Source organism: Mugil cephalus, chromosome 11 (genome assembly GCF_022458985.1).
Source record: "Mugil cephalus isolate CIBA_MC_2020 chromosome 11, CIBA_Mcephalus_1.1, whole genome shotgun sequence".
Classification (NCBI taxonomy): domain Eukaryota; kingdom Metazoa; phylum Chordata; class Actinopteri; order Mugiliformes; family Mugilidae; genus Mugil; species Mugil cephalus.
The window spans coordinates 21,557,700-21,582,184 of record NC_061780.1 but is presented as its reverse complement, the minus strand read 5'-3'; the positions used below and the strand labels follow the sequence as shown (position 1 = coordinate 21,582,184).

The window sequence follows — 24,485 nt, the reverse complement described above, 5'->3', positions numbered from 1 at the left end:
ATTTATTCTTTTCATGTATTATACGAAGCCGAGTTCATTTTTGCTGAAAATGAACAGCGCTTCCCCCTGAGGAGTCTTGTACATCCCTTCACTGGCTTCTAATTTTACATATAGAACAATCCTGGAGGGGGTGACGCGCATTTTAAGATTGAGATGGACTCACCTGGTTTTCCCTGCTGAGGCATCGGCTCTTTTCCTGGTCTTGACTGTAGTGTCTGTCTTCACCAGAGAACAGTCTCCTTCCTGTGGTCCTTCTACCGGTCCAGACTTCACCCCCTTCAGACACACATAACACCTCTAAGACTTGGCGTACACGCTTTTACACATGCAGAGATTAAAGCAAAATGTGAAGCGGAAGTTGTCAGGTACATAAAGTATCTAAGTCGCTGATTAGTGTTTAACAAGAGTTTTTCATTCCCCTTGCCGCACCGCATCTAGAAGTGATCGGGAAATAATGCAACAACAACAAAAGCGCTACCGTCACAGCCACTTAACCTACTTCCGTGGAGTCATCTATCCGACATCCCACTCACCGTGCACATATGCTCTTAAGTTAACTGGGTCTGTCATAACACTTCACATTAAAGCGAAGCCCGCAGGCCCATCTCAGCGGGGTGGCTCTCGTCTCCCATCCCACAACCTACTTTTCACATTTGTTAATTCTGTCACTAATACCACAGAGCCACAGTCAAGGCACTACCTTACACGCTTTTTTTTATTATTATTTAAATGTGTTGGAATGTAATGACACATTACATTTGTATTAAAAAAGCCTCGTACTCATGCTGTGGAGCGTTAGAAAAAGAGGAGTTTGGGCTTTGATGCTTTTGATAAAGGGAATAGGAAACCCTGCTTTAGAAGTGAAGCAAAAATGTTAATGGATAGCCCAGGGCTGTTGTATTTAGACACAAAATGAAGATGTTACAGATTAAAAGGTTTAGGCAAAATGATACCATCACCGAGGTGAACAGCGCACGAGAGAAGCACAACTTCTGTACAGCTGCTCTCATTACGGTTTCCAGATTCTAATCCGAGTGAAATCCCACAGAGTCAACTCACGGTGCCACAGAGCTGGAAGCGGATTCTGGTTTTCTGCTGGGGCTCCGAGACAGGGTGGCACTCCAAGTCCCAGAACTGAGCATAGTCCCCTCTGTCCCGGGGCAGGAAGGTAAAAGGCACCTGGGACAACAAGAAAAAGAGAAAAAGATTGGAGGACACGGTCAGAATAGTTGGTCTTACAGAGGCAGCTTCAGGATGGAAAATGTAAATTAAGTGTAATTCTTGTTTTATTCTTAGAAGGATTTAAATGTTTCCTTCAATACATTTCACTGCTGGTGTTTCCTCACATTTGGATCATCTGAAAATTAAGAGTCTAACTTTCATCTCGGGTGTGAAAGGCCTACCTGGATCTTCTCGTGGGCTCCCAGGGTTCCCGAAACCCTGGAGCATCTGAAAGCCGTGTAGGTGGCCCGGTAAACGTCTCCAGTGTTATCAACCCCCTGAGGAGAGAGCAAGGACCACAGGTCGGAGTTAAGCCACTGCAATCACGTAACAATGAACTACAACATCAAAAAAACATGAGGTGGATGAGCGGTGAAACATCTGCTCCGGTAACTCTCGTTTCAGTTTTGGATGTAACATGACTAAAAAGATAGAGAACTTTCACAGACATGATTACAAAGGGAGAAAAAAAAGGAAAGTTATCTTGTTACACTTAATAAAAGAATGAGAAATAAACTACAAAAGCAGTGAGAGCATCTGTTCCCCAGGGTGCGCTATTAAAAGGAGAGAAACAGGAAAATGGTAAACAAATGAGTACACAGATGAAAGAGATGATGAAGGAGAAAAAAATAAATAAAAAAAAAGCACCTTGACATATGGAGGAGCAAACGATGACAGGTACCACCTCACTTCCACTTCCCCGTTCTGTACCTCCAGCTGGGCCTCTGAAGAACAGAAACAGAGAGTTTTAATCTCCCGCAGGAACACACATATACACACCGTGTGCTGCCTACAGACTTAAAGACTGATAACTAAGAGTCTGCAAAATATTTCATGCTTGAAAATCTTGAGGATAATTAGTATAAGGCTGCTCAAAGCTACTTTTTTTTTTTGTTTTTTCCTTTCCCAGTGGTCGCTCACATCCCTACCCGATGTCTCCCCCGAGGGAGTGGTGGGGAAGATGATGGTCTTGTTGCTGATGTCCACCAGGTCTTGAGAAGTCTGGGGCGTGAGCGAGGACTTGGTGGTGAACCTGGACACGGGCAGGACAGGAGTGGCGGCCTGAGGGGGCAAGGCTGACAGAGACGTGTCCGTCGGGGCTGCAGACACATCCAGAGCGAGGTCCCGACGTATCTGGACCTTAATAAACTGAACCGGGAGGCCTCGGTATAAGTGTCAGAAGCTTAAGGTAGGTATCGTTTTAAAAAAAGTTGCACAGTACTTTGTCCCATACCTTCTGTTGACCGTTGCACTGGACGTAAATCTGACCACTCCAGGGCAGAAGGGCGGATTTGGTTGCTAGTGAGGGGTTGGGGCTGATCAAAATCTGCAGGTGGCACCTTCGTTTGCATTGATGAAAAAAAATGAGTGGAGTTAATGCATCAGAGATTATGTACACATGGAGAATCTATCAACACCACATAAATCTATTTTTAGAAATATATTTGACTCTGAATCTAATGTATAAATTTGAAATTGCACAAAATATATCTTGTGTGTATCTGACAAGGTATAATTCATGATGCCATGTGATAAATGCGAACTGAAAGATAAAGTGACAGAACCCCAGCAGCATCGCAGCCTCACTGCAAAACAAACTCTTGATTCTCCGCACGAAATATAAACAACTCTTCAGTTTTTCTTACTGAGGCTCAATAACCCCATGCTGTGGGGTGATGGTGAGGCAGTGAGCCGGCCAGGACAAATCAAAGCTCAGCTCTCTGGATGTGTTGTTTCGGATCTGGACCTGACTGGTGGGGGATGCGCCATCTAAAAGAAGAAAAAAAAAAAAAACAAACAAACATGAGTTGATCGCATCTAGAACGAATCAGAATACTAAGTTCACAACTGAGATTTGACTCACTTATGGTGGGAGCTGCAAGGACAAGTTGTTCTGGGTGGATCGTCCAGGACTCAGACTGTTTGTGTAAAGTCTCTGAAGACTGAAAGGGTGAAAAAGTAATCTACATTTTAAAGCTACACATATTTGTAACATTAGAGTAAAATCAAGGTTAAAAAAAAAAGCGCCAAAAAACACTCTAAGAAACCATTAATGTTCACAAGGAAGCTGTTGTGGTACCTTTAAGGAAGGCTCTCCGACTCTCAATGCTGGACCCTGGGGACCTTTCACTGGTAGCACATCCAGAGACACGTTGCCATTTGCCAGTCCACTGGGAATCAGACAAAAACATGAAACTGCATACAGCGTTTAAATACGTTATCAAATAAACATAGCAGAGAAACCCCGTGTTTGTGTCGTCAGTGGCAGATTCTAGCAGCTTAGTCATACTTGCTTGTGTGCGACATTACCTGTCTGTCTCGGAGCTGTGCCTAGCGGAGGGCAGCAGAAGCTCAGTGCGCTCACTCTCCTCCTCACCATCTGTGCTCTTAGTACTTCCTAGCAACGACACCACCACCTTGCTCATGTTGCTGTAGAAGATGTGGGCCTCGTTGGGTCGCTGGGGCAAGTCGAAGGCTGCAAAGTGAAGATGCAAGTCAGACACAGAAAATGGTTACTTTTCTGGCTTTGTCATTCAGAGATGGGTGACTTTTACAATCCTTATGTGTTTTATTCAGACATGCCAACACCATTACAGAAATAACCTCAATATTTGGCATCTATCGTGCAAAACTAGACAGAATTGGTTTATGATCCTTGTAGTCCGTTGTAGCTGCCTGGTTTTTGTCTGGTTATTCTGTCATTGTGACCCTTGTGGGAAAATTACAGCGATGCTTATTAAGTTATCAGACTGACACAATAGAGGACGTCACTTCTACCTGGGGCCACGCCACCCTGAGTGGCAAAAACTTGGTGAAATGTATCAGTAAACACAGCAAGACCAGCGAAAACGTGGATTATCAAATCAAATTAAGGACAATTGGACTCGACAGTGATCCATACGAACTAGTATGGATTTGGAAAAGTGGATTAGCCTCAGTTCCAGTTAGCTTTAGTTGGTTAAATGTAGCTAAATAAAAGATGCTAATGCTAATGTCAGCTGTAACTACACCAGAGCAACAACATCCACAAACCTATCTGACAGCCCTGCAGAACGTAACTTAAGATATGAATACAGCATAAATTAATATTACCTGACACTAAATGTGAACCACAACACCAGGTTTCTGTGCCTGGATTCCAGTTGTTTCTTCTAATGCAGTGACCCATTTACTTCTCTTTTCTTTGGCAGTTGGAGATATCTGTAAAACTATATCTCCGACTGCTTTTCAAATATGTTGAAAAGCAGCAGCTCTTCCCCATTTTTTTTTAGTTTTACAATTTAGACAGCACGAAAGCCTGTGATTCAAACCAATGCTGCTAATCTCCATGATCAACTCTCACTTTTTGACACTCATTGGCGGTAACCATGGAGACTTCACTGGCTGTGATGTCACATGCATACTATAAATTTAATGGAAAGCAGCTAAGTTTGGAAGTTGCCACAGAAGCTTCGCGTTCCTGAACTGAATGTGTTCAGTAAAGGGAAAGTGTAACTTATAGAGCAGCCAACTAAAATCTGGCAGTGCTGCAGATTATTACCGTCACTACATTTTAAGTCATTTTACATTTTAAGTCCTATGCTGTTTTAAGTTTAGAACAAACAATCTCACTCTCTGTAACATTTTCTTCTCCCAGGAACTTTTCATTGAAGTCCACGTTTTTCAGAAGACTGTTTTCAGACAGGGCCTTCTGCACAACGTCGGGTTTGATCTGAAGCAGCCTGAAAGAAAAACCAGCAACACTGTAAAATGGAAGAAAACAAAAAAAAAAAAAAAACATATTTCTTGCAAAAGAAGAACCATCTGGAATCAGCTCAACAAACTATAAGGACTTTAAATGATGCAGAAACAATCGTGTGCATCTGTTGGCAGCAGACACACACAGAAATAATGCTTTGTGGTAACAAAGCTGGACATTGAGAAAATGATTTTGAGCTCTACTGTGGAAATGAGACAACTGAACACAACAATACTTGAAGCTAAGTGACACAGGTATAATCAGTCCAGAGAGATCCATAACATTTTAAAACTGAACATTTTTATTACATGTGAGGGGTTTACAATGGTCAAATTTTACCATTAATACTTAAATACCCTGAAAGAAAAAACAATTAAACTCTCACCTCCTGTACTGCTGCCTGGAGACCTCATCTCCACAAAAGAGACAGACTGTAGCGAGCAGGGAACCGGCCGAGTGACACAGGCTCTGCTCTCTATGGGTGGACTTCATTAGCACCGTGATCACCTGAAAGCACAGGTATTATTAACGACTTCATGTTCAAGCATATGCTCAAAGAAACTCTATTATATAATCCTAGTTCCTTGTGTATCACTGCCTGTCCTTTTACCTCTTGAGTCCTTTCCTTCAGTACGAACTGTGAAGGAGCGATGCTGATGACACAGGGGTCCATGACTGTTCGGGTATGCACATCAGAAAAGGCCACGGCTTTGATGAAAGCAGCTCTGGAGCCGGTGTTCCTCACACACAGACACACTTTACTAACGTGACCGACAGCAACGTTGGTCAGCGTTGCCACGTAGCCGTCCGACTGTTTCCTCTGGTCCTCCAGGATGATGTTGCTGGTCCCACCGTAGCCAGACAGGGGAATCTAACGATGGCAAATACAGGAACTGAATTAAACTACAGATAAAATAGCTGAGTTGGAATAGTGAACTAAAGAAAAAACATGTGTAAAGACTAAAGCCCTTCTCTGAAGTCATTAATCACAATGCATTTCTTTAGTAATGGTCACATCCTCACAGTGAATTTGACTCCTGGCTGTGAAGGCCGGACTCCAGACTGTTTGATCTCCAGCTTGGCCAACATGCAGGCCACCCGTGTGGGAGCGAAGAGCAAGTGGACGGTCACATCTTCTCTGGGGCGAATGGAAAGCTCTCCGTGTCGTGTCAGACGTTCTTCAGGACTGAACATACTCTGAAGCTGATAAGAAAACCAGTTTACACAGTTGTATGTAGTATCTAAAATAGTGGGTCTGTCAGCTAAGCATGAATTGTGCTGATTTGAAATAAGTGTAGTAATAAAATAAACTCTTCATGCGGTTCAAACTAGAGATTGACCGATATGGATTTTTTTAGGGCCGATACCGATTTCTTTTACATGAGCCTTGGCTAATGGCCGATATTTGGAGCCGATACTGCTTTTTCTCCCTTCATTTACATGTTAAAAATGACGCATTGATAACAAATGATACGAGTCTCAATTTAACCAAAAACATAAACATTTATTGAACTCAAAGAATATTTAACGCTCTGATGCATACAAAGTAAACAGGTAGAGTACAAGCATTTTCCAGCTTCCAGCTGCACACACTCTGCTAGTGGGGGAGGGGCAATGTATGGGCTGCACGGGTCATCAGGGCCCACAGCATCTCTAGACTGTAGATGCTGGTGTAGGTACCAGATCTGCTCAGGTGAGTATCTGGCGCTTCCAGATGACGTCACGTAGCTGTTAGATGGTGACATCGCGTTTTATAATTGGTTGGACAACAGGAAGAAGCGGAAGTGGAAGAGAGGTTAGCAGTTTTAGCGGTTGTTATCGAAGCAGAGCAACTTAGCGGTTTTGTTTTGTCCTTTTGTTCTTTGAAAAAATTGATAAAAGTTGTATTATTTAATCTTTTTATAAATTAAAACTAAATTTTTCTTGCGCATACTACACAAATGAATGGCGTGAATTCAAAGTATTTTGTCATTTTACTACTTATTATTTTTTCATGAATAATGTGCCGTCATTATATTTTTTGTGTTTTGTTGGAAATTAAAAATAACAAACTTTATTGAGCTCTCTTTTCCAACCATATTGTGAAAAATAAATTACTCATGTTGTCTACAGTCCATGTTGAATGTAGCCGAACACACAAGTCAAACATGTAGTTGACGTCATCTAGAAGCGCCAACACTCATCCGAGCAGATCTGGCACCTACACTGGGATAAAAACATATACATTCGCCATAATGTTGGCGAACGCACCCGCGTATCAGCCGATGCTGATACCATTAAAAAGCGGAAATATCGGCCCGATATATCGGCCAATCTCTAGTTCTCCAACCAGAATGTCAATTCAGGAAATATTAGCTTTTAATTATGAAAATGTGACAGTTTACCTGGAAACAGTCCTGGTCTTGGCCACGAATAAGCAAGCGCAGCTGCTGTGTGGTGTTGGTTGAGTTGTTCCTCAGAACTAGCTTCTGCTGGCTAAAAACAAAAAAACAGTGTTGTTGATCAATTCACATCAGTCAAGGTATACATGTTTTTAGTCAAACTTGATATCTTTGACTTTGCTTAACCACCGATTTTGAATTGAGTCGTTACCCTAAATTGTCTTGAAAAGCCAAGTCAAACCTGGATCTATAGGAGCTTTCTTACTGGCATCTGTTCTTTACCTCCCTTCAAACAGTATAAATAAATAGTGCATTATGTTGAAATAGCTTTTGAGGAATAACACTCCCTGTAGACACCTTTGTCCCTTCTCATGAATAACATTACACAAGCCTTAATAGAATAAGATGGACCACTGGGCCTTGAGCTTTTTTATTGATTACATTCCAATGAATAATTGATACCTAGAAAGTGTTTTTTTTTTTCCCTGTAACCAAGGAGTAGTGAAATTAATGAAAACTAAAAAGTTGCTTACACAGCTCGTCCCAGGGTGACTCCTCCCCAGGCTACGAACTGTTTATTCGAGAGGATCGGTGGGACGTCATTGGTCAGACCAGAGCCACAGACGGCGGGAGCAGCAGAGGCAGCAGCAGCAGAGGAGGGCAGTTTTCTTAAGCCTTCAGAGATTACTTCTCCTTTCAGCGTCACCTCGTACTGAGGGCCAGACGGCAACACCAAGATGGTGAGGAGACTGCAAGAAAGTGACAAAGGTAATTCCAGTGAGTGATATTAGATGTTCATTTAACACATTTATGTCCAGCCCCCCGGCGTGCATGTATTAAAGTTCTACAAGGTCTAATTATTTATTTTGCTGTTCCTTTCAGCAGTAGCTGGACCGGAGTGGAGGTCGAGCAATAACAGTGTTTTAAAGGCTGATATAAAAACGGTAGTTTGGAGAAGGGAATGGCTGAGCCATTTAGTTTGCCAATAAACACAGTGACAAAATCATAACGGAGAGATAAAATCTGCTGCATGTGAATAAAAATAACATACCATCATCGTATAATTATGCTTATTATTAATAAAAAAGGAAGCTGTCTTGGTAAAATTTCCCACTGAACACTATTATGAGCTAGTGCCCTTTTCAATTGTCCAGTTTTGGCCACAGTTCATCACATCTTGATCCTAGTGTTCTTACACCAATATCTAAACTGACACCAAAGACTAACCAAGAAATAAATAAATAAAAGTTGTTTCAGCAAGTGACCTTTAGGAATGACAAATTTTCAACAGGTTCCTATCTGGTGGTTTTTGAACTTGCTGAAACCGCTTAATGTCTCCAACGGCTTGTTGCTTGGTGTTGTTACGTTTTAATTTTGGTAGATCTTAATGACATAGTCTTTGACAGGTTGATATTGTCCCCTACTGTCCTGCTTGATGTTAAGACCTTAAGAACTGGGTGTCCAAAGAGCTCAGACTCCACTCCAATACAGAAATCATCCCTCCTCCTAGCTCTAGAAATAACACCGATTACAACTTTTCACTCGTGTTCAACAAGAGCTCTGTGATGTCAGAGCAGTTTGTGACTGTTTTCCTCCCTTTAGCTCTCAGATAACGAGTCTCATTTCTTCCACTTAAACTAATCTAAGGTGAGACTCTTTCTTGTCATGCGTAGCTTGATCACCTCTTGACCCTACGACAATGAACCCAACTCTGCTATCAGTAAGGAAAACGCTTACTTGCACCAGCAGCAGAAACCACATTACTATGCCGGCTAGTCTTCACTGGTTGGAAGCTTGTTTAATGCTTGTTGAATAGCTTCAGGTGACCTGTCGCAAAGCTACAGTTGCGATCTTTAACTTCTCATGGTCCCTATCTGAGATTGCAAAAAGGTGACAGGACCTGTACCATTCCCGTCCCCCAAGTTATAAAATGCACTGTTAGATGAGCTTAGGCTGATTAAGTCGGTGTTTTCTATTAGTCATTAGTCATTTTTGTTTTTTATTATAATGTCCGTTGTTATAATGATTTGAGTCTATACAATATGTACATGTTATAATACTATACACTGCTTGTTATATTGCTATGGCTCTTTACAGCAGAACATTCATGCAAAACTGGTGTATGCTCAACATAACTGGGGAAGGTGGTGCTGCCATTGGCTAATATCAGAACCCAGTTCAACACATACTGATGATTTACTGTTTGTAAAGCCTCCCCATCTACTTCCTTTCATCCCTTCACACTGCTGTCACAGCAGTATCTGCTTATGTGAGGTTGCAGATGAAGAAATCTAGTTTATTTTCTAGTATTTTTCAACCCAATTGTAGAACTAAACTGAAATAAAAAGGCCTTACTGGTTACTGGAGAAAATAAACTATATCTCAACATTGTTTCCATACCTTTCTCTACATTTCCTGTTTCCCTGCGCTTTGAAAGACACCGCAATGCCTTTTTCCTCTCCCACTCTCAGGGACAGCTCATCAGGCGTCACAGAAAAACTGTCCTCGGCGTCACTGCTCTGTGAACAGACGAATGAAGGCAAACATCAAAGGAAGACATGTTTTGAATGTTGAGGAGTCAACAAGGAGGAAGAGAAGAAGATACAGTGGGTCCAGCAGGAAAGGAGGGACCAGAGGAGAAAAGGGAAAGGAGCAGGGAGGAAAGAGAAACAAGGAAAAAAACGTATTAATTGAGAAAGCACAAAAAAGAAAACTGCAAAATATCAATGGATCCCCAAAGTATGTGGCACATTCTGAGCCCAAAATGTCACAGTGGTTTACTCAAACCCCAAATCTAATAAGAAAAGTAAAGGTCAGAATTACCTTGAGTTTCAGCTGCACGTCAATGTTTCCTGCGTTTTTTAATGGCAACGTCTGTTGACAAGATTTCCCCAGCGGAGCAGACAGGCTGACAGTCTAGACAAAGGAAGAACAGAAAGCCACCTCACTGCCAACTCCACAAAAGCCAGGAAAGGTTGAACAAGTGATAAATTAAACATGTAAATGAAAAAAAATATGGTTTTATTAAATCTAACAAGTCAAACACAACTGAATGTGTGCATTGTTAATTAATGATTTCACTTTACTGCTACAAGTCTTGACATTTTATGAAACCAATTCTGCTCACAGATGTGTGGTTACATAAATTTTACATTAAGTTCGGAACATTGAACAAAAGAGTGAGATTGTCCTGCGCTGCAGTACTGAATTCCACCGTTTTAACCTTTTTAAATTTAAACTTGCATTTCCCAGAAACCAGCCATGTGTGCTTAAATGTACTAGATGAAGAAGGTTCAAATTGTTCTGCAAATTTCCCGTTCACTCTTCACATAACATCTGCTCGCTGCTGTGTCGGCAGCTCCAGCGTTCAACTAGACGGGCCCTGAAGAAGTAGAGTTTGCCTTCTCTACACTTGCTGGATTTCCATTACCCCTAGAAAACCTAAATATCGCACAAAAAAAATTTTAAAAGAAAAATGGTAATGGAAACGGCTAGATTTTGACAAAACCTCTCAAATATCACTAATTGAGAAATAACAATATAAAAGTTGATCGCAAAAGTGCAATGGAAATACTTTTTTTTTTTTTGGATTTCCCTGTCACAGGCGTCACTGGAGATGATGTAGGGGGTCATATGACCAGTTCATTTGAAGTCCATCTTCCTCAAAGTGAAGTCTCATGTGACGAGGATTTAAGAAAACTATGGGATATTGCGAGACGAGACTTTACAAGAGTTAGAGCTCAGTCACAAAACACCTTTCAATGGAAATCTAAAATCAAAATTTTAGAAATATTGCTTTTATTTTGCAAAGAAATTGTATTTGTAATTAAAATGCAGCTACTAACAATAATTTCCCTGTCACTTTGACTCTTTGAAAGCTGGCGATTGTATGTTTGATTGGCTGACGAAAGAACACACGGTCTGAAATGTGCACATCAGTTAAATGTCACGGAGCTAAAACTTAATCAGTCTGAGGGTGGCCATACTGCAGCCAGGATACCTGGAGATCTTTAGGAGCATGGACCCTTGCAGTCCCAGACCTGGCCCTGAGGGGGATGCTCTTGATCACGTGACTCGGACCTGGAGAGTCCACTTCAATGTCCACCCGAGCAGTGAACTCATCAGCTGGACCAAGTTCTCCTGAAAGGAACGAGCACAAAAGAGCTTATTAGAAAATAACTAAAAAAAAAAAAAAGTGTCTCTAATAATTCTTACATTATTACCAGTTAGGCGGAGAGTTAGTTACATTGTGAGCATATCTTACAAGTGTTTGAGGCTGATTACCTGAAGAACTTGTATACTTCTGAGGGGCCATGAAATGAACCCAGACCATGAAGCTTTCTGAATTCTGGAAAAGACGTTTATGATACAACCAGTTTGGTGAATGTGTGGGTGAGATATAAAAAATAAAAAATGAATAATGGATCTGTGAAACTCCTAATCACGTAACAAAATCATGCAGCATGAAATCATTTAAATGAGATTCTGACTTAGGTAAGAATTTGGCAATTCTAACCTCTCCGTAGCTGGCATGCATCACGTGATTCATCACCGAGGGAGACGGCACCGGGGTCATGTGTCCGGCCTGCTGCGTTCCCTCAGATGTCATGGTAACGGGGTGCTTGGAAAAGGTGAAGCATCGCCAAGCTGTGGCATTCTGGAGGAATGTGGACAACCACTCAAATGCAGTATTTTTATGCCAAGTCGGAAGAAATGGTTATTAAAATGCCTGCTCTGCTGCACCATGTTTTTGATAACAGAGACATACTGATTATAAAATCAAACACATCTAATGCTTATTTAAACATTCACTTTCCGCCTTTTATTATGTAAACACTAATATGCTTTTGCCTTACGATCAGGTTCAAGGTGATTTTAACCTCAGGAGCTGAACAGAACTCACACTGTTTGTTAAAGCATCTGAAATCCACTTCCTTAGTCCTCAAAAGCTGCATTGAAACGTGCACCAGTGTTTTACACTTTACAAAGATGCCACTGGAGGTCACTGTATGACGTTTGCCGCCCAGGACGAAAGTGTGAGTAAGTGGTCTCAAAATATCTAAAAATGTTATGCAAATGTTGCCAAAATATGTTGTGGTGACTCACTGCACTGATGACCAGACGAATGGGTACGGTGGCATGAGTACGGTTGAGCAGTTTCAGAGGAAGAGATCTGGCACTGCCTCCTGGTAGGTCTCCAAAATCCATACAACCAGATTTGCTTACTTCAATCTGAGAAAGAAAATGTGTTTCATTTCATTTATGGGTCATTTTCTATAGAATGGAGGGGAAAAATCTAGATTATCTCAAAACATATTTTATTCTCTTTGCGTGAATTTTTTAAAATTCAGGAGTGTCAAACTGGAGGCCCCTCACCTCTAGAGCAGGGTTCTCTGCCATGGCAACAAGCACAACCCTTTTAGCAAAAATATTTGCTCTGGCAGCCACCTCTGCCTCAGTGGAGGCAGGCCAGGAACAAACACTGAGGATGCACTGGTAAACACCAGCCTGTGGAGGGATGAACAACACCTTCTGCTCCTCGGTACTCTTGGGGCCAATGATAGTCTTGTTCTTCACCATAAGCCACTGGTAAGGCAAGCTGTCCACCTGTAAGGATCGGCATGAAATGAATACCGAGTGGCTCCAGCTGAATTGTGATTGCAGCTCTGTCCCATAAATCATAACGTGCGGTAGGTGACATTACAGTGATACTAGACTAAATGTATCTGATATTGCACTTAGTGTGACATGTGATCCGGCACAAAATCCCTTCATTCTCGCGCGTATCACCTTCTCTCCATCGATGGCCAGGCTGATGACAGTGATTGACACTTGCTGCCATCTCTCGGAGGGGTTGAAGAGGCTGAGGGAGGTCTGCGAGGCGATGCCTACACAGCAGGCATGAGGGAACCGGAGCTCCTCTGGCACCACCACTTGTCCTGAAAGTGAAAGTGAAATAGTGAGGGCTGATTTAGAGAAGCACACTGTCCCTGTACGCTGAAGAAAATGCTTTAACAGACTGTCGCCCAGATATATGATGCCATATTATTTAAGACTTTTTAATAGTATACTGAGATAGGTAAAGTAAACCTACCTCTCAGTTCATCAAGACCACCTGCCACCAGTGGTTCTGCACCGTACTGGTTGTAGGGTTTGCCCGTCATCCCCATTTCCTGTTGGCTCTGGGGTCTAGGAAGGTGGTGAGACCCCGTCGGCCCAGGAATCCCCAGAGGACCTGACGTGGGGTGAATGTGTCTCACTGTTAGATCACCGTTTGGTAAACCTGAACAGGAGTGCAGAGGAAGGAGAATAATTTAAACAAATCTAATATCTGGGTCATGATGTGCCAGCTTGTTTAATAATAGTAATATTTAATATTTTTCTCACAGACATAACATAGTTTCTAATTTAAAAGGGTAAAAATAGAGGACATGCCTGTAGAGGACATACTGTAGAGACCATTTCCTGTTGCTCCCACATGATAGGCAGCAGGAAGTAACGGAGCATCAGGTCCCAAATAATGCTGAGCCAGCTGGGGATTAAAGAGAGAGCGTCCAGCGAGGAGGGACTGGATGTCTCCTTGGTGGGGAATAATGCCAGGACACTGAGGCTTAAAGCTGGGGATGGGCGCGTAATGAAGTCCCTCCGAGTAGGACGGGGGCATGCCGAGCCCGCTGGCGTACGCAGACGGCGCCGAGCTCCCAGCACCCCACTGCTGCTGGGAGCTCTGAGGAGCTGCAGAGGTGCTCGTTTGTTGAATGTTCTGATTACTGCAATAACCGGAGTCCACTTTAGTGAGCTGCCTTACATTGGATTCGGAGAGATGCGTGTGGCTCCTGCAAACTCCCAACATGTCACCGGTTCTGTCCACGGGGCAGTGGTAGTTACATTCGCTCTGGCTGCGGGTGCAGCTCAAAGCAGAGCCGCTGCGCGAGGGATCGGGGCTTTTACACTGCTGCGCTGGTAGCGGATCGAGGCTTTTCGAATGCTGTGGCGGAACCTGATCGAGGCTCTTGAGCAGCCCGGGACCATCCAGGTTAGCGTCTCCTTCTGGCTCCACTGGTGGGGTTGGACTGAATCTGATGATGGTGGTGCTCAGTGCCATTGTACAGTTGTTCTGTAAGCAGCAAAACAACGAAGAACAATAAATGACAAAAATCATGATTAACCAAATATTTTACCGAACAATAAAAGTGACACGAAATATCAAAATACACAGTTTCCTCTGTTTAGGTTAATTTTATATTTAACTGTATTGCTATAAGTGTGCAAAATTAAAAACATTGCAGCACTGGAAGTTAACCTTAACAATAAAAATGGCTGGGTCAGCTCATATAACAAATCTCATTCCAACCTCAAGCAATGCAGCTTCATGTTAAAGTAAAAATATTTGAACTTTCTGCGTTGTTCAAGCTGAATTGCTCAGCCGCACTCGACTTTGTCCTGCAGTACCTTTGGCCTCTCAGGTGTGGGTACAACAGTGCCATCATTCATCGAGATGTACGTGAGCCTGCTGAGGCTGGGACTGGAGCAGGGGGACTGAGGTGAGAGGTTGAGACACGGACGTCTGTCTACCAGACCTCCGCTGGACGAAGAAGGGGAATGCATACTGAGAAGACAAAAGAGGAACGGGGTAATAAATGAATCGTGGCTAACAATGCACATGTCTTTTATGTTCCTCAAAAGTATTGTGCATTAACTAAATAACAATACTCAAAATAATAAATATTATATAATAAACAAAATGAATGTGACAATCATTTTTAAATTTCAAGCCACAAATGGATCACCACTAATGATGATATCTGTACTAACAATACAAATAACAACTTATATGCAGTACATTTGACAGTATTTACTACATGTGTTTTACAGAAACCATGTGAGATACAGTACCCATCAGCACTGGGAACAGAGGTCTGACTTGGAGAGGAGTGAGTAAGAGGGGAGGTGGATGGTCTGAAGTTACACTGCGTCTCCTCCACACATGGCTCAGAGAAACCTTTCGGCAGGTCTGTGAAAACCAAAACTAGACGTTAACATAAGTTCATGTTATCTCAATATTTAGACACAGGTAAACCTTTCTAAAAGGTTCAGATCAGCAACTTATCTCCACACTTGTTGGGTATCTTTGAAACTGCTTTATGCGTCATGTTAACATCAGAAGTCATACTTTAGGCTTTTACTAACCAGATGCAGGATCTTGCAGAGGCTGGACACTTTGACAAGCGAAACCAGTGGGGTTGGAATGAGGTGGTGGAGCAGCAGGGACATTAGCTGGTGGTGGTTTCTTCTCTGGAGAATCTCTGCGTCTGTCCTGCTGCAGTTGACCTGCACTCCTCAGCCTCTGCGTCGGGGGAGAGGACCCTTTGAGGCAGGGGAGGGATGTCTGTCCTTTCCTCCAGCCAGGAGATGTTCTGGATGAGCTTTTATCTGTGTTTTGTGGGGTTTCTGAAGGCTTCTTATTGGACGCTTGTGAGTTCAGTTCTCCAGGTTTGACTCCATTTTCTGTGAGGGTCTTTCCTACAGATCCACTCATTGTGGTTGAAGAAGCTGCCGTGTTATTGTGTAATGCCGTTTTGTCTACAGAAGGCTTGAGTGCAGAGGCCTGCCCTGAACCCACAGACCTTCTAGCAGAGCTGAAAGACATACGAGGACGAGGTATAGAGCTTCTTTTTGAGTCTGTCCGGTTGGCTGGCGATAAAGTATTAGGCATGGGTAAAGCAGATGAGCTTTTGTTTGATAGTGGCGTCTCTGTTGCGACTTTCTCCGTAGATTTGGTACTCGTACTCTCACCATCCAACGGCTGAGCCAAGTTCTCCCGTTTGTCAGGATATTCTGCCTGAGGGATCCTCTGAGACCTGCTGGGACTGTCAGCCCAAGCACTCAAGTCAAAGGTAGTATGTGCCACCGAGGCATCAGTGCTGCCAGACAAATCATTCGTCTTCAGGTATTTCTCCATGTCAAACGCACTCATCTCTCCTACACAGGTACTTCTCTGCAGCGTGTCTAAGAAGGATCTTTGGTCTAGTTCAGGGTGGATCTATGTGGAAGGCAAAACAGTGTTTTTGATCTAGATAATACAAATCTTGTAAACATATTCAGCTCTTTTTCCCCTCAATATCCAAATAAACATCCAGTAAAATAGAAAAATCCTTACATGTTCAGATAAGGTGGGTTCCACAGTGGATCCGGCGGGTCTGGAGGACTCTTGTCGATTCCGTGCCCTACTCCTCTTAGACAACTCCATGATCATAGCAGCCAGCTGAGATGGGTCGGTGCTGATGGAGGCGTCAGCAATGGCTGAGGCTATTGTACTAATACTAAGCATCAGATTACTTTTGTTACCATCGGGAGACACAAAGCTTTGGTTTCCCAAGCTCGAGTCCAAGCACAAGCCATCAGTCTGGTCAGGCACTGCAGATCTTCTAGCATGGTCCTAATGAGGAAATTTTATGAAGGTTATTAACCTATACATGTAACCTACATCAAGATATCTTACAGGTGCACATACCTCCTGTTCACAAGATTCGGGATCAGCGTCCCCTTTTGGTGACATCCTTTGACCTGGAACCTCAAGAGTTTTGTCCAAGTCCTCTGCAAGGAGACGTTATCAGTCAGGAACACAAAGCAAATAAACAAAAAAACACAGCGATGAAAATGGTTTTTCAGCACCAGCAACACCGCAAATATACCTGCATTGAGTGTTTTGTCTGCGTCAATGAGCTCCGTAGTGTCATTGTGAGCAGAGTTGTCTGTACACAACAGCTCTGATGGATGAATCAGGGCAAACGGTTCCCTCTTCTCTGGAGAGGTAATGACGTAGCCAAAGGACGGCTGTAAGGACAGAGAATATGTTTTTAATAATTAAATCCACGTCACGGTTTTTCTTCAGGCTGACTTCAAAAGCTAAGAAAAAAATAAATGAATGAAATCGCAATTTTACATATTTAAATTAAACAATTCATCAGCGCATGAAAAAAAATGAGCTGCCATATGTTTTTCTAGAGTTTCTCCAACTTATTAGCAGCTTGATGTTTACAGCCATTAGCAGCCAGTAGAGCCCAGCTTTGAAAAATGTCTCGTCTCCACTTCAGAGGAAGTAAATTTTTAATTCCTGCCGAGTAGGTTTTACTGACCCGTTTGATCATATCGGCATCATCGAGCCCCAAACAGCCAAGAGCTTCAGAGCGTTGTCCAAAGAACTGCCCTAAAGAAAGTCGGAGGTAGCTCTCATCTCCCTGCATGAACTGAGAGGAGGCCTGGGAAGCCCTCATCAGGATGTGGCTGTTGGCGGGGGCCTTCCAAGACGAGTCACTGTGAAAGGTGGCGTTGCTGCCGGCGGGTTCAATCTGCTCCTCCTGTGTGAACAGTGAGCCAATAAACCATTGCAAACTAGTGTTTTGGGTATCTGTGCCATTATACCATTCTCTGAGTTAGGGCTGCACAATTAATCGAATTTTAATCATGATTTTGATTGTCCCGATTAGATGACCCCGATCGTCTGCAATATTCACATTTAAAATGCCGGCTCCACTGCACATCTAATCAAGCAGTTTCTCAACCAGTAGTCAGCCAACAACCAGGGGGCGAACGCGTGGTTAAGGCTTCATTAATCTGCCTAAATAACAAGCAGCAGCCCCAAGTCACTGGGTGGAGTGATGAGAGCAAGTCATTGTGTCATGAGAAGAAGCTACAGCAGCAACTGGAGATTATGGAGCACTATGGTGAAAGGAAATATTGATAGGCCGGTGTTTCTTTACAGAAACCTGTAGGCCTAAGCCTAATGTTATTGCCTTTTCTGTATAAGCTGTAATTGTTTCCATTGAGTTGCACTTTGTGACTGCACTCTTGGTAAATTTTAAATTCCTTAGTATTTGTTTTATATTATTAAGCATTTAGTTTAATTTTGCACTGAAAACTGTTCACATATTGTTACATTAAAAGTACTGCAATAAAAATACAGATGTTTTCCCAAACATGATGAATAAACATGATTACAATATTGATCAAAATAATCGTGATTATCATTTTGATCATAATCGTGCAGCCCTAGGCTGAGTGAATACTCACACTATAGATAGTGTTGCTGTTAAACATACGGTACAGTCATTGTTATCGTTTGCAATATTATTAGGTTTGAATCCTGTTCGCATAACATTAGCTTTATGACTTATGCAGTGGCCGCAAAGTTGCAGGTTTCTCGCTGGAGAACTTAACATTTCCACTTCGTTTGCAAAGGGTATGAAAAGATAAATTAAAAGCAAACTTTATTTAGCAAGAGACTGTGGTATAAGCAGAATAATGCTCTTGAGGTGTCCGTAATTAGGAATTAATTGCAGAGGCAACCTTGCGGCATGCAGCAGAGACACCCCACTGTAACACCCTCTGATGAATATGGTAACATGAATACAGCAGGTCGATTGTGTCTAATTCAGAAATCATTCTGCTGTGTATACCTGCATGAATTGGTGCTCCTTTTCAAATTCCTCTTGATCCTTGACAATCTTCTCCATAGCATTACCTGCAAGAAATACAGAAATGTCATCATAATGTGTATTTTCCCGATTTTGCACACACTCAAAAAACAAAAAAAACACTAAACTAAACATAGTATATAAAAAGAGCCATCAAGCTGTACATACTGGCAGGAACAAAGTCCTCTGTCTGAAACTGGCCCACATTGTCTGCAATTTTCCCGTCAACCTCTTTCTCAAAGGAGGAATAATATGCCAGGTCTGTCACCCACTTCCCTTCTTCATTCTGGTACACCACATTATGTGTGGCATTGGCACCTGAAGAGACAAACCGTGTCGCTGAGAGTTAATGTGTACTCAGTTTGAGAATTAATATCAAAGTACATCGTGACTGGATAGTATTTAATTTAAACGTCATAGATTAAAATAAAACAAAAAAACATAAAAAAAACACTGACCTTGCTGAAACTCTAACTCCAGGTTGTCGGGGCAATGGTTCCAACCATCATCTGAATCCTCTTGCTCCTGGCGAAAGCTCTGGGAGAAATACTTTGGTTCCAGGGAAGTAGAAAGGGGATTGTTGCCGTCCTCGCTGGTACTGTCTGAGGCCTCAGCAGCAGTCACATCCCCACAGGGCCCCCCCCTCAAGCCCAAGGAGGCCATGGCACCATCGGGCTCATCCACTCCATCATCATCATCGCTCTTTTCAGAACAATCTGGGAGCAGCACCTGGAATATTATTCAGTGGCAAATGTATTTAATTGCATAAAATTTCTAAAACTTTGATATCAATACATCTGCAAGTTATTTTGGGGATGTGTGGTTAATAATATAATACTGGTGGACATCTATTTTACCTGGGAGAGATGAAAGCTCCCCTGGGTGCCTTGAAGGGAAGAGGCAGATAGGTTTATTGAATCCTGAGGCCTCCTCAGTCCTGCTCCCCCCCTCAGGTAGACCGAGTCCAATAATCGATCAACTGTGGTTCCAGAGTCTGTGCTCTCCATGGCATCCTGGCATTCATAGGAGAACAGCATGAACAATAATACATATATACATAATGATGCTTTCGCAGCTTTAGATTTTACTTGCAAAATCCAGCAGGAAATACTGAACACCTTGATGTTATTTATGAAAATGTGAATCTTACAAGAATTGTTTCACAAAGAATAAAACCGCTGTGGTCAGAGCTGACACATGACATTAGTTTTTACAGTGCAAATATCATGCAAATATGACACTGAATGAAACATCTACAAGCATTAAAAATAAAAAGAGTAAAAGGGGCAAGGAGTTCGACAGGATACACAATATGAGACATTCAAATCTACACGGCTTGACAGCTGTCAAACATCTGTACTCACCAGTGCTTCCTGTCGGTCCAGCACCATGCTCCAGTTGACTGGAGAAAGTCTCTGAGGTCCCGAGGTCCCCACAGAGGAGCTGGCCTCTCCTGTTCCAACAGGACCAACGCGGTCACCCATCTGTTAAACATATAAAGAAACACATTATGGCTTCATATTCTGTAAATACAGGTTCAGATGCTTAATGCCAAGCACAAGACTTTTGTATCGAAGAGATTTTGGTTCATTGTAGCAGGTAGGCAACAGGTGTATCATGACATCTGTTGATATTAATATAAATATTAAGTGGCAAGGCCCACAATAAGCAGGCTTGCTAAATGTTATCAACTAGGACAATTATTGATTGTTGGATCCCAGCAAGTGGCCAATGTCAGCTGGTTTTAAGTGCTTAAACTCTTGACAGGTGTTTTCAGTTGCACAAGTCAAATGTCGACTCATCCGTGCAGAAGCAGGGTGAGGTCAATAGACTGCAAGAACTCATATTTTGTGTCACTCGCAACACAAATGACAACGTCAATAACACAGTCACCAACAAGCCGAGCCGAATCAATGCTGCTGCTAGCTAACGATTATGCAGGGCAGACACCAAGATTAAATCAGCTCGTTCTCAAATAGTAGTGAAGACAATCTGTACCGAGGTATATTTGTCAGAGAGGGGATATTTGGCTTTAAATTAATCAATAGTGTAGAAATAATGAAATGTGTTAACTTAACTAGGCATCTTGTTGTTTCACAAATAGAGAAACAACAATACAAGCAACAAATCCAGAGTCACTGTGTCAGAGCTGATGATAACTTACAGGATCTCCTCCGTAAACAATGATACCTGGTGATATCTTACCTCTGTATGCCTGGGAACGTTGGCCCGTCCATGCCCAGGCAGATTACTCAGATCATCATCCTCATCTTCACCAACACTGCTACCCACAATTCCCAGCCCACGCAAGGCATCATATGTGGTCTGGACATTAGCGGCTGGAAAAGGGATGGTCGAAACTCCCCCATCATTTCCGCTTTCCTCACTGCCACTGCTCCCATCCCCACCTCCTCCATCCCCTGGTGTTGCACAATAACACAAAATAAACCAGTGGTTACCCAGATGGTTGAAGAGCAGCTTTCTCATCAGATCTTATCGGGCCAGTTCCTTGTTTCATTAGTATTAGCAGACATTTATGCAAACTAAAGCTGCACCTGTAACAGGAGGGTTGATGACTTGTCCTTCAGCAGATCGTCTGTGTTCAATTCCAGAAAGAGACGGACCACCACGGCCACTGGAGGCCTCGTCATCAGAACTCCCTCCTTCTAAACCTGGCCTGAAACTGGGACGGTTGCTCTCTCCAACCTGCAACGAAATGTAGATAAACCCACACAGAAACAAAGAATGCATGAAGAAGAATTCAGGTGTGGGATGCATCTTTGTAAGAATGGAGTTACAGGACACAAATCAGATCATGTTGTTATTCTAACCAGCTGTCTGGATGTGCTCGGTAGCAGACGTGTCCTAGTAGGAACACTGTTCCTTCGCGCAGACTCCAGCTCATCCTCCGTGTCCTCGTCACTGGCTGGACACGAGTCCATCCCTGTAGCAGCTAGACGCACATCAGGCATCTGGAAGTTCTCCTGAGGAAATGACACACTGCTGTCAGAGTTCAAACTGAGGAAATCTGAACTCAAAGAAACAATACTACATAAAAATAACCTGTGCTGGGAACCATTTTAGAGATATAAACTGTGATGATGTTAACAAGCAGGATTTCTTTCTGCAGGTTTTATGATGTCCCCTGGTTTTGCCTTACAATAACAAGGAACTGTTTGAGCATGTAGTTGTATTAAACCCTTGGAATCCATTTATTTCTACAATAAATAAAAAATATATATATAATACATTTCATATAATGACATATACCAATGTTTAACTCAGATTTCCTTCACTTCATTAGTACAAATGACACAGATTCTTAAAAAACAATTACCGAGGACCAACTATAGGGGACATCACTACTAAATCATGTATGTGCACATATGTGGAGATATTTTTGATTCTTTCATCATGTCTTATCAGATAGACTCTGACCTGAAGCCAATTTTAGAAGAACAATGGTGCTCAACACACCCAACATTTTGGGGAATAATTAGGTGGAAATTGTGTGTTATACCATTCTCCATGTAACCCAGAGACGGCACATAGCTGTATCGGGAAATGTGCTTACCTGATCATAGTGATCGAGGAATTGGTGCCTATAATGATCTGGCTCGGTAGAACTTGGGTTTGATAAGTCATCAGCAGCACCCAGCACTCCCTACGGCAATGAGAAAACAGATGACGTGAATACAATTACAGAGTTTTAACTCAAACTTCTCCCCAGCAGGTTGTTGTTTATTAGTTACCAGTAAAGTGTGAGGGCAGATTTCAAATCACAATTCAACTTGATGCGAGTGTTTCAAACAGCGCCACACTGCTAAAAATAGGAGGCCGTTCTAGTTTTACTGGTTGACACTTGGAAACCGCGTCAATACGAGCAGATCGAATCGTTCAGGCAGGAAGTCGATTGTCGATCCAGGTGATTTTCAAAATAAAATACCATATGCACTCTTTTACTTTGAAAAACCAATATGATGTATCAGCGTCAACACGGTTCAAATCGGCTTTCAAATAATAGAGCAAATTTCACTTTAAATCTTAAGCTATTCTAGTTTCTTACTTTATTGCATTTCATGCTTGCCCGTCAACCAGGTTCCAGCAGAGGGGTCATCTTATGGTCATGCAGTGTTTGTACAGACAAATAACAGTTCTGTTTGACTATTGTTCTCTTTAAATACCCGCGACTCGACATAAATTATCACATGATGTTTGAATCCTCGAAGACACGACTGGTGAGGCCGGGTACAGACACGCCGGAACACGTACGTGCCATAGACGCTTTCAGTGAATCCTCGGCCTAAGAGAACAGGAAGTGAAGAGAGAGCAGCCTACAGGTTTAATCTCAAAAGGAAGAGGAAGTCTTACTGTTGCGGGAATCTCCTGGCCCTCCACTCTCCCTCTCTGCATGGCAGAAGGGACCAGCTTATTGAAGTACAGCTCCAGCTCATCATCAGGCAGGTTGTTTAAATCAATGTCATCGTCTGCAGAACAAGTTGTTTAAACCAAGAAATTGAGACTCATCAATCACAAACATGTATGCATATTCTGTCTGATTACAACATAAACAACCACTATACTAAAATCTTTAAACGATGCATGAATAAAATTCAGATAAGGGAAGATGAAGCTGGGTCATACCACTGATATCGCTGTTCATACTGTCCACAGACAAAAGCTTCTCATTTGCCAGGAAGCTTGAGTTACTGCCACTGAAATGGTCACTGTCCACTCCTTCACTCTGCACGTGGTCCTTGAAATCTGTAGCTGGTGAGGCCTGAGCCTGTACGGACAAGTTTGTTGAATATATAAAAAGGTAGTTTGACTGAAAATACATTTATACCTTTTATGCTTAATTAATATTATATTGCAAAGTATGAGGACAAAACATAAATGGGGAAAGATAACAACAACAACAGAAATTAACTTAATATTGACATGATATGTTGGAATCAGGTTAACGTGAAAAGGAAATGTGAAGGTACCCTTGTATCTGTACAGTCTTTAGCTCCAAATTGGGCAAACGTCAGAAGGCCCGATGACAGATCTATCACAAAAGAAGTACATTAGTGTTAGGGAAACGCTAGTATTTTCATATATTTAGATGTACAGCTAAGTTTTATTTCTACAACTTGGTCCAAATGAACTTGCAAAAAACAAATGTATAAACTGTAGATAAGAGATACTCTGGTATGAAGGAGTTAAAATAAAAACCACAAAAAAGATAAAATTGTGCAAGGCCTGGACTGAGCCCTCTTTACATACACTCTGTGCAAAGAGCTCTGCCTCTAAGTCTAGACGGGAGCTAAAGCCTTTACCGGTTCCAAGTTCTGTGGGCCGGCCGTACAACGAGCCCGTCGGCATGGGAACAAGGCCCAGCATGGAGCCTTGGTTTCTGGATGAACTCTCATCCAGATTAATCTTCACCAACATGTCCGAGAGGTGTTGGGCTGCGATAAAGTCGTCTGCGTTGTCCCTGTACGGCAAGCAGAAGACATAATGTGTAGATTAGTAAGGTCAGTTTTATTTTTATCACCGTATCACATACTTATCTCACTGGCTTTACAGTTTGTACAGTATAGCCTCCATCTTTAGATCCTAAATTTAGGTATACAAAAAGTCCTTCATCTGGTTAACAATCCTCTCTACCAGTATGGACAGACC

At 42.4% G+C, this 24,485-nt stretch overlaps 1 protein-coding gene and 1 long non-coding RNA gene across 3 annotated transcripts in view; one reads left to right on the top strand and one right to left on the bottom strand.

Moving 5' to 3' along the window:
- Positions 1 to 24,485, bottom strand: part of cep192 (centrosomal protein 192) — a 34,014-nt gene that overhangs the window by 7,168 nt on the left and 2,361 nt on the right. For both annotated transcript variants that reach the window (XM_047599260.1, XM_047599261.1), the window contains exons 4-49: positions 24,140 to 24,297; positions 23,807 to 23,868; positions 23,463 to 23,604; positions 23,190 to 23,305; positions 22,393 to 22,482; positions 21,650 to 21,802; positions 21,374 to 21,524; positions 21,024 to 21,238; positions 20,183 to 20,302; positions 19,676 to 19,831; positions 19,277 to 19,547; positions 18,987 to 19,136; positions 18,801 to 18,865; positions 17,481 to 17,702; positions 17,037 to 17,178; positions 16,856 to 16,938; positions 16,502 to 16,780; positions 15,532 to 16,384; positions 15,238 to 15,355; positions 14,794 to 14,950; positions 13,777 to 14,458; positions 13,436 to 13,624; positions 13,132 to 13,280; positions 12,718 to 12,948; positions 12,448 to 12,573; positions 11,858 to 11,998; positions 11,626 to 11,689; positions 11,342 to 11,481; positions 10,165 to 10,257; positions 9,742 to 9,860; positions 7,875 to 8,090; positions 7,345 to 7,435; positions 5,984 to 6,163; positions 5,571 to 5,831; positions 5,346 to 5,467; positions 4,834 to 4,943; positions 3,532 to 3,697; positions 3,302 to 3,392; positions 3,086 to 3,164; positions 2,868 to 2,991; positions 2,456 to 2,561; positions 2,151 to 2,370; positions 1,870 to 1,946; positions 1,404 to 1,499; positions 1,060 to 1,179; positions 164 to 276 (exon numbers count right to left, since the gene is read on the bottom strand). In XM_047599260.1, the coding sequence (XP_047455216.1) occupies positions 164 to 276; positions 1,060 to 1,179; positions 1,404 to 1,499; positions 1,870 to 1,946; positions 2,151 to 2,370; positions 2,456 to 2,561; positions 2,868 to 2,991; positions 3,086 to 3,164; positions 3,302 to 3,392; positions 3,532 to 3,697; positions 4,834 to 4,943; positions 5,346 to 5,467; positions 5,571 to 5,831; positions 5,984 to 6,163; positions 7,345 to 7,435; positions 7,875 to 8,090; positions 9,742 to 9,860; positions 10,165 to 10,257; positions 11,342 to 11,481; positions 11,626 to 11,689; positions 11,858 to 11,998; positions 12,448 to 12,573; positions 12,718 to 12,948; positions 13,132 to 13,280; positions 13,436 to 13,624; positions 13,777 to 14,458; positions 14,794 to 14,950; positions 15,238 to 15,355; positions 15,532 to 16,384; positions 16,502 to 16,780; positions 16,856 to 16,938; positions 17,037 to 17,178; positions 17,481 to 17,702; positions 18,801 to 18,865; positions 18,987 to 19,136; positions 19,277 to 19,547; positions 19,676 to 19,831; positions 20,183 to 20,302; positions 21,024 to 21,238; positions 21,374 to 21,524; positions 21,650 to 21,802; positions 22,393 to 22,482; positions 23,190 to 23,305; positions 23,463 to 23,604; positions 23,807 to 23,868; positions 24,140 to 24,297 (7,809 nt within the window). The remainder of the gene's footprint in view (positions 1 to 163; positions 277 to 1,059; positions 1,180 to 1,403; positions 1,500 to 1,869; positions 1,947 to 2,150; positions 2,371 to 2,455; positions 2,562 to 2,867; positions 2,992 to 3,085; positions 3,165 to 3,301; positions 3,393 to 3,531; positions 3,698 to 4,833; positions 4,944 to 5,345; positions 5,468 to 5,570; positions 5,832 to 5,983; positions 6,164 to 7,344; positions 7,436 to 7,874; positions 8,091 to 9,741; positions 9,861 to 10,164; positions 10,258 to 11,341; positions 11,482 to 11,625; positions 11,690 to 11,857; positions 11,999 to 12,447; positions 12,574 to 12,717; positions 12,949 to 13,131; positions 13,281 to 13,435; positions 13,625 to 13,776; positions 14,459 to 14,793; positions 14,951 to 15,237; positions 15,356 to 15,531; positions 16,385 to 16,501; positions 16,781 to 16,855; positions 16,939 to 17,036; positions 17,179 to 17,480; positions 17,703 to 18,800; positions 18,866 to 18,986; positions 19,137 to 19,276; positions 19,548 to 19,675; positions 19,832 to 20,182; positions 20,303 to 21,023; positions 21,239 to 21,373; positions 21,525 to 21,649; positions 21,803 to 22,392; positions 22,483 to 23,189; positions 23,306 to 23,462; positions 23,605 to 23,806; positions 23,869 to 24,139; positions 24,298 to 24,485) is intronic.
- On the top strand, positions 15,860 to 16,471 carry LOC125016644. The gene is made up of 3 exons (XR_007113718.1): positions 15,860 to 16,002; positions 16,117 to 16,238; positions 16,332 to 16,471. It is a non-coding gene; the product is annotated as an uncharacterized LOC125016644 (long non-coding RNA).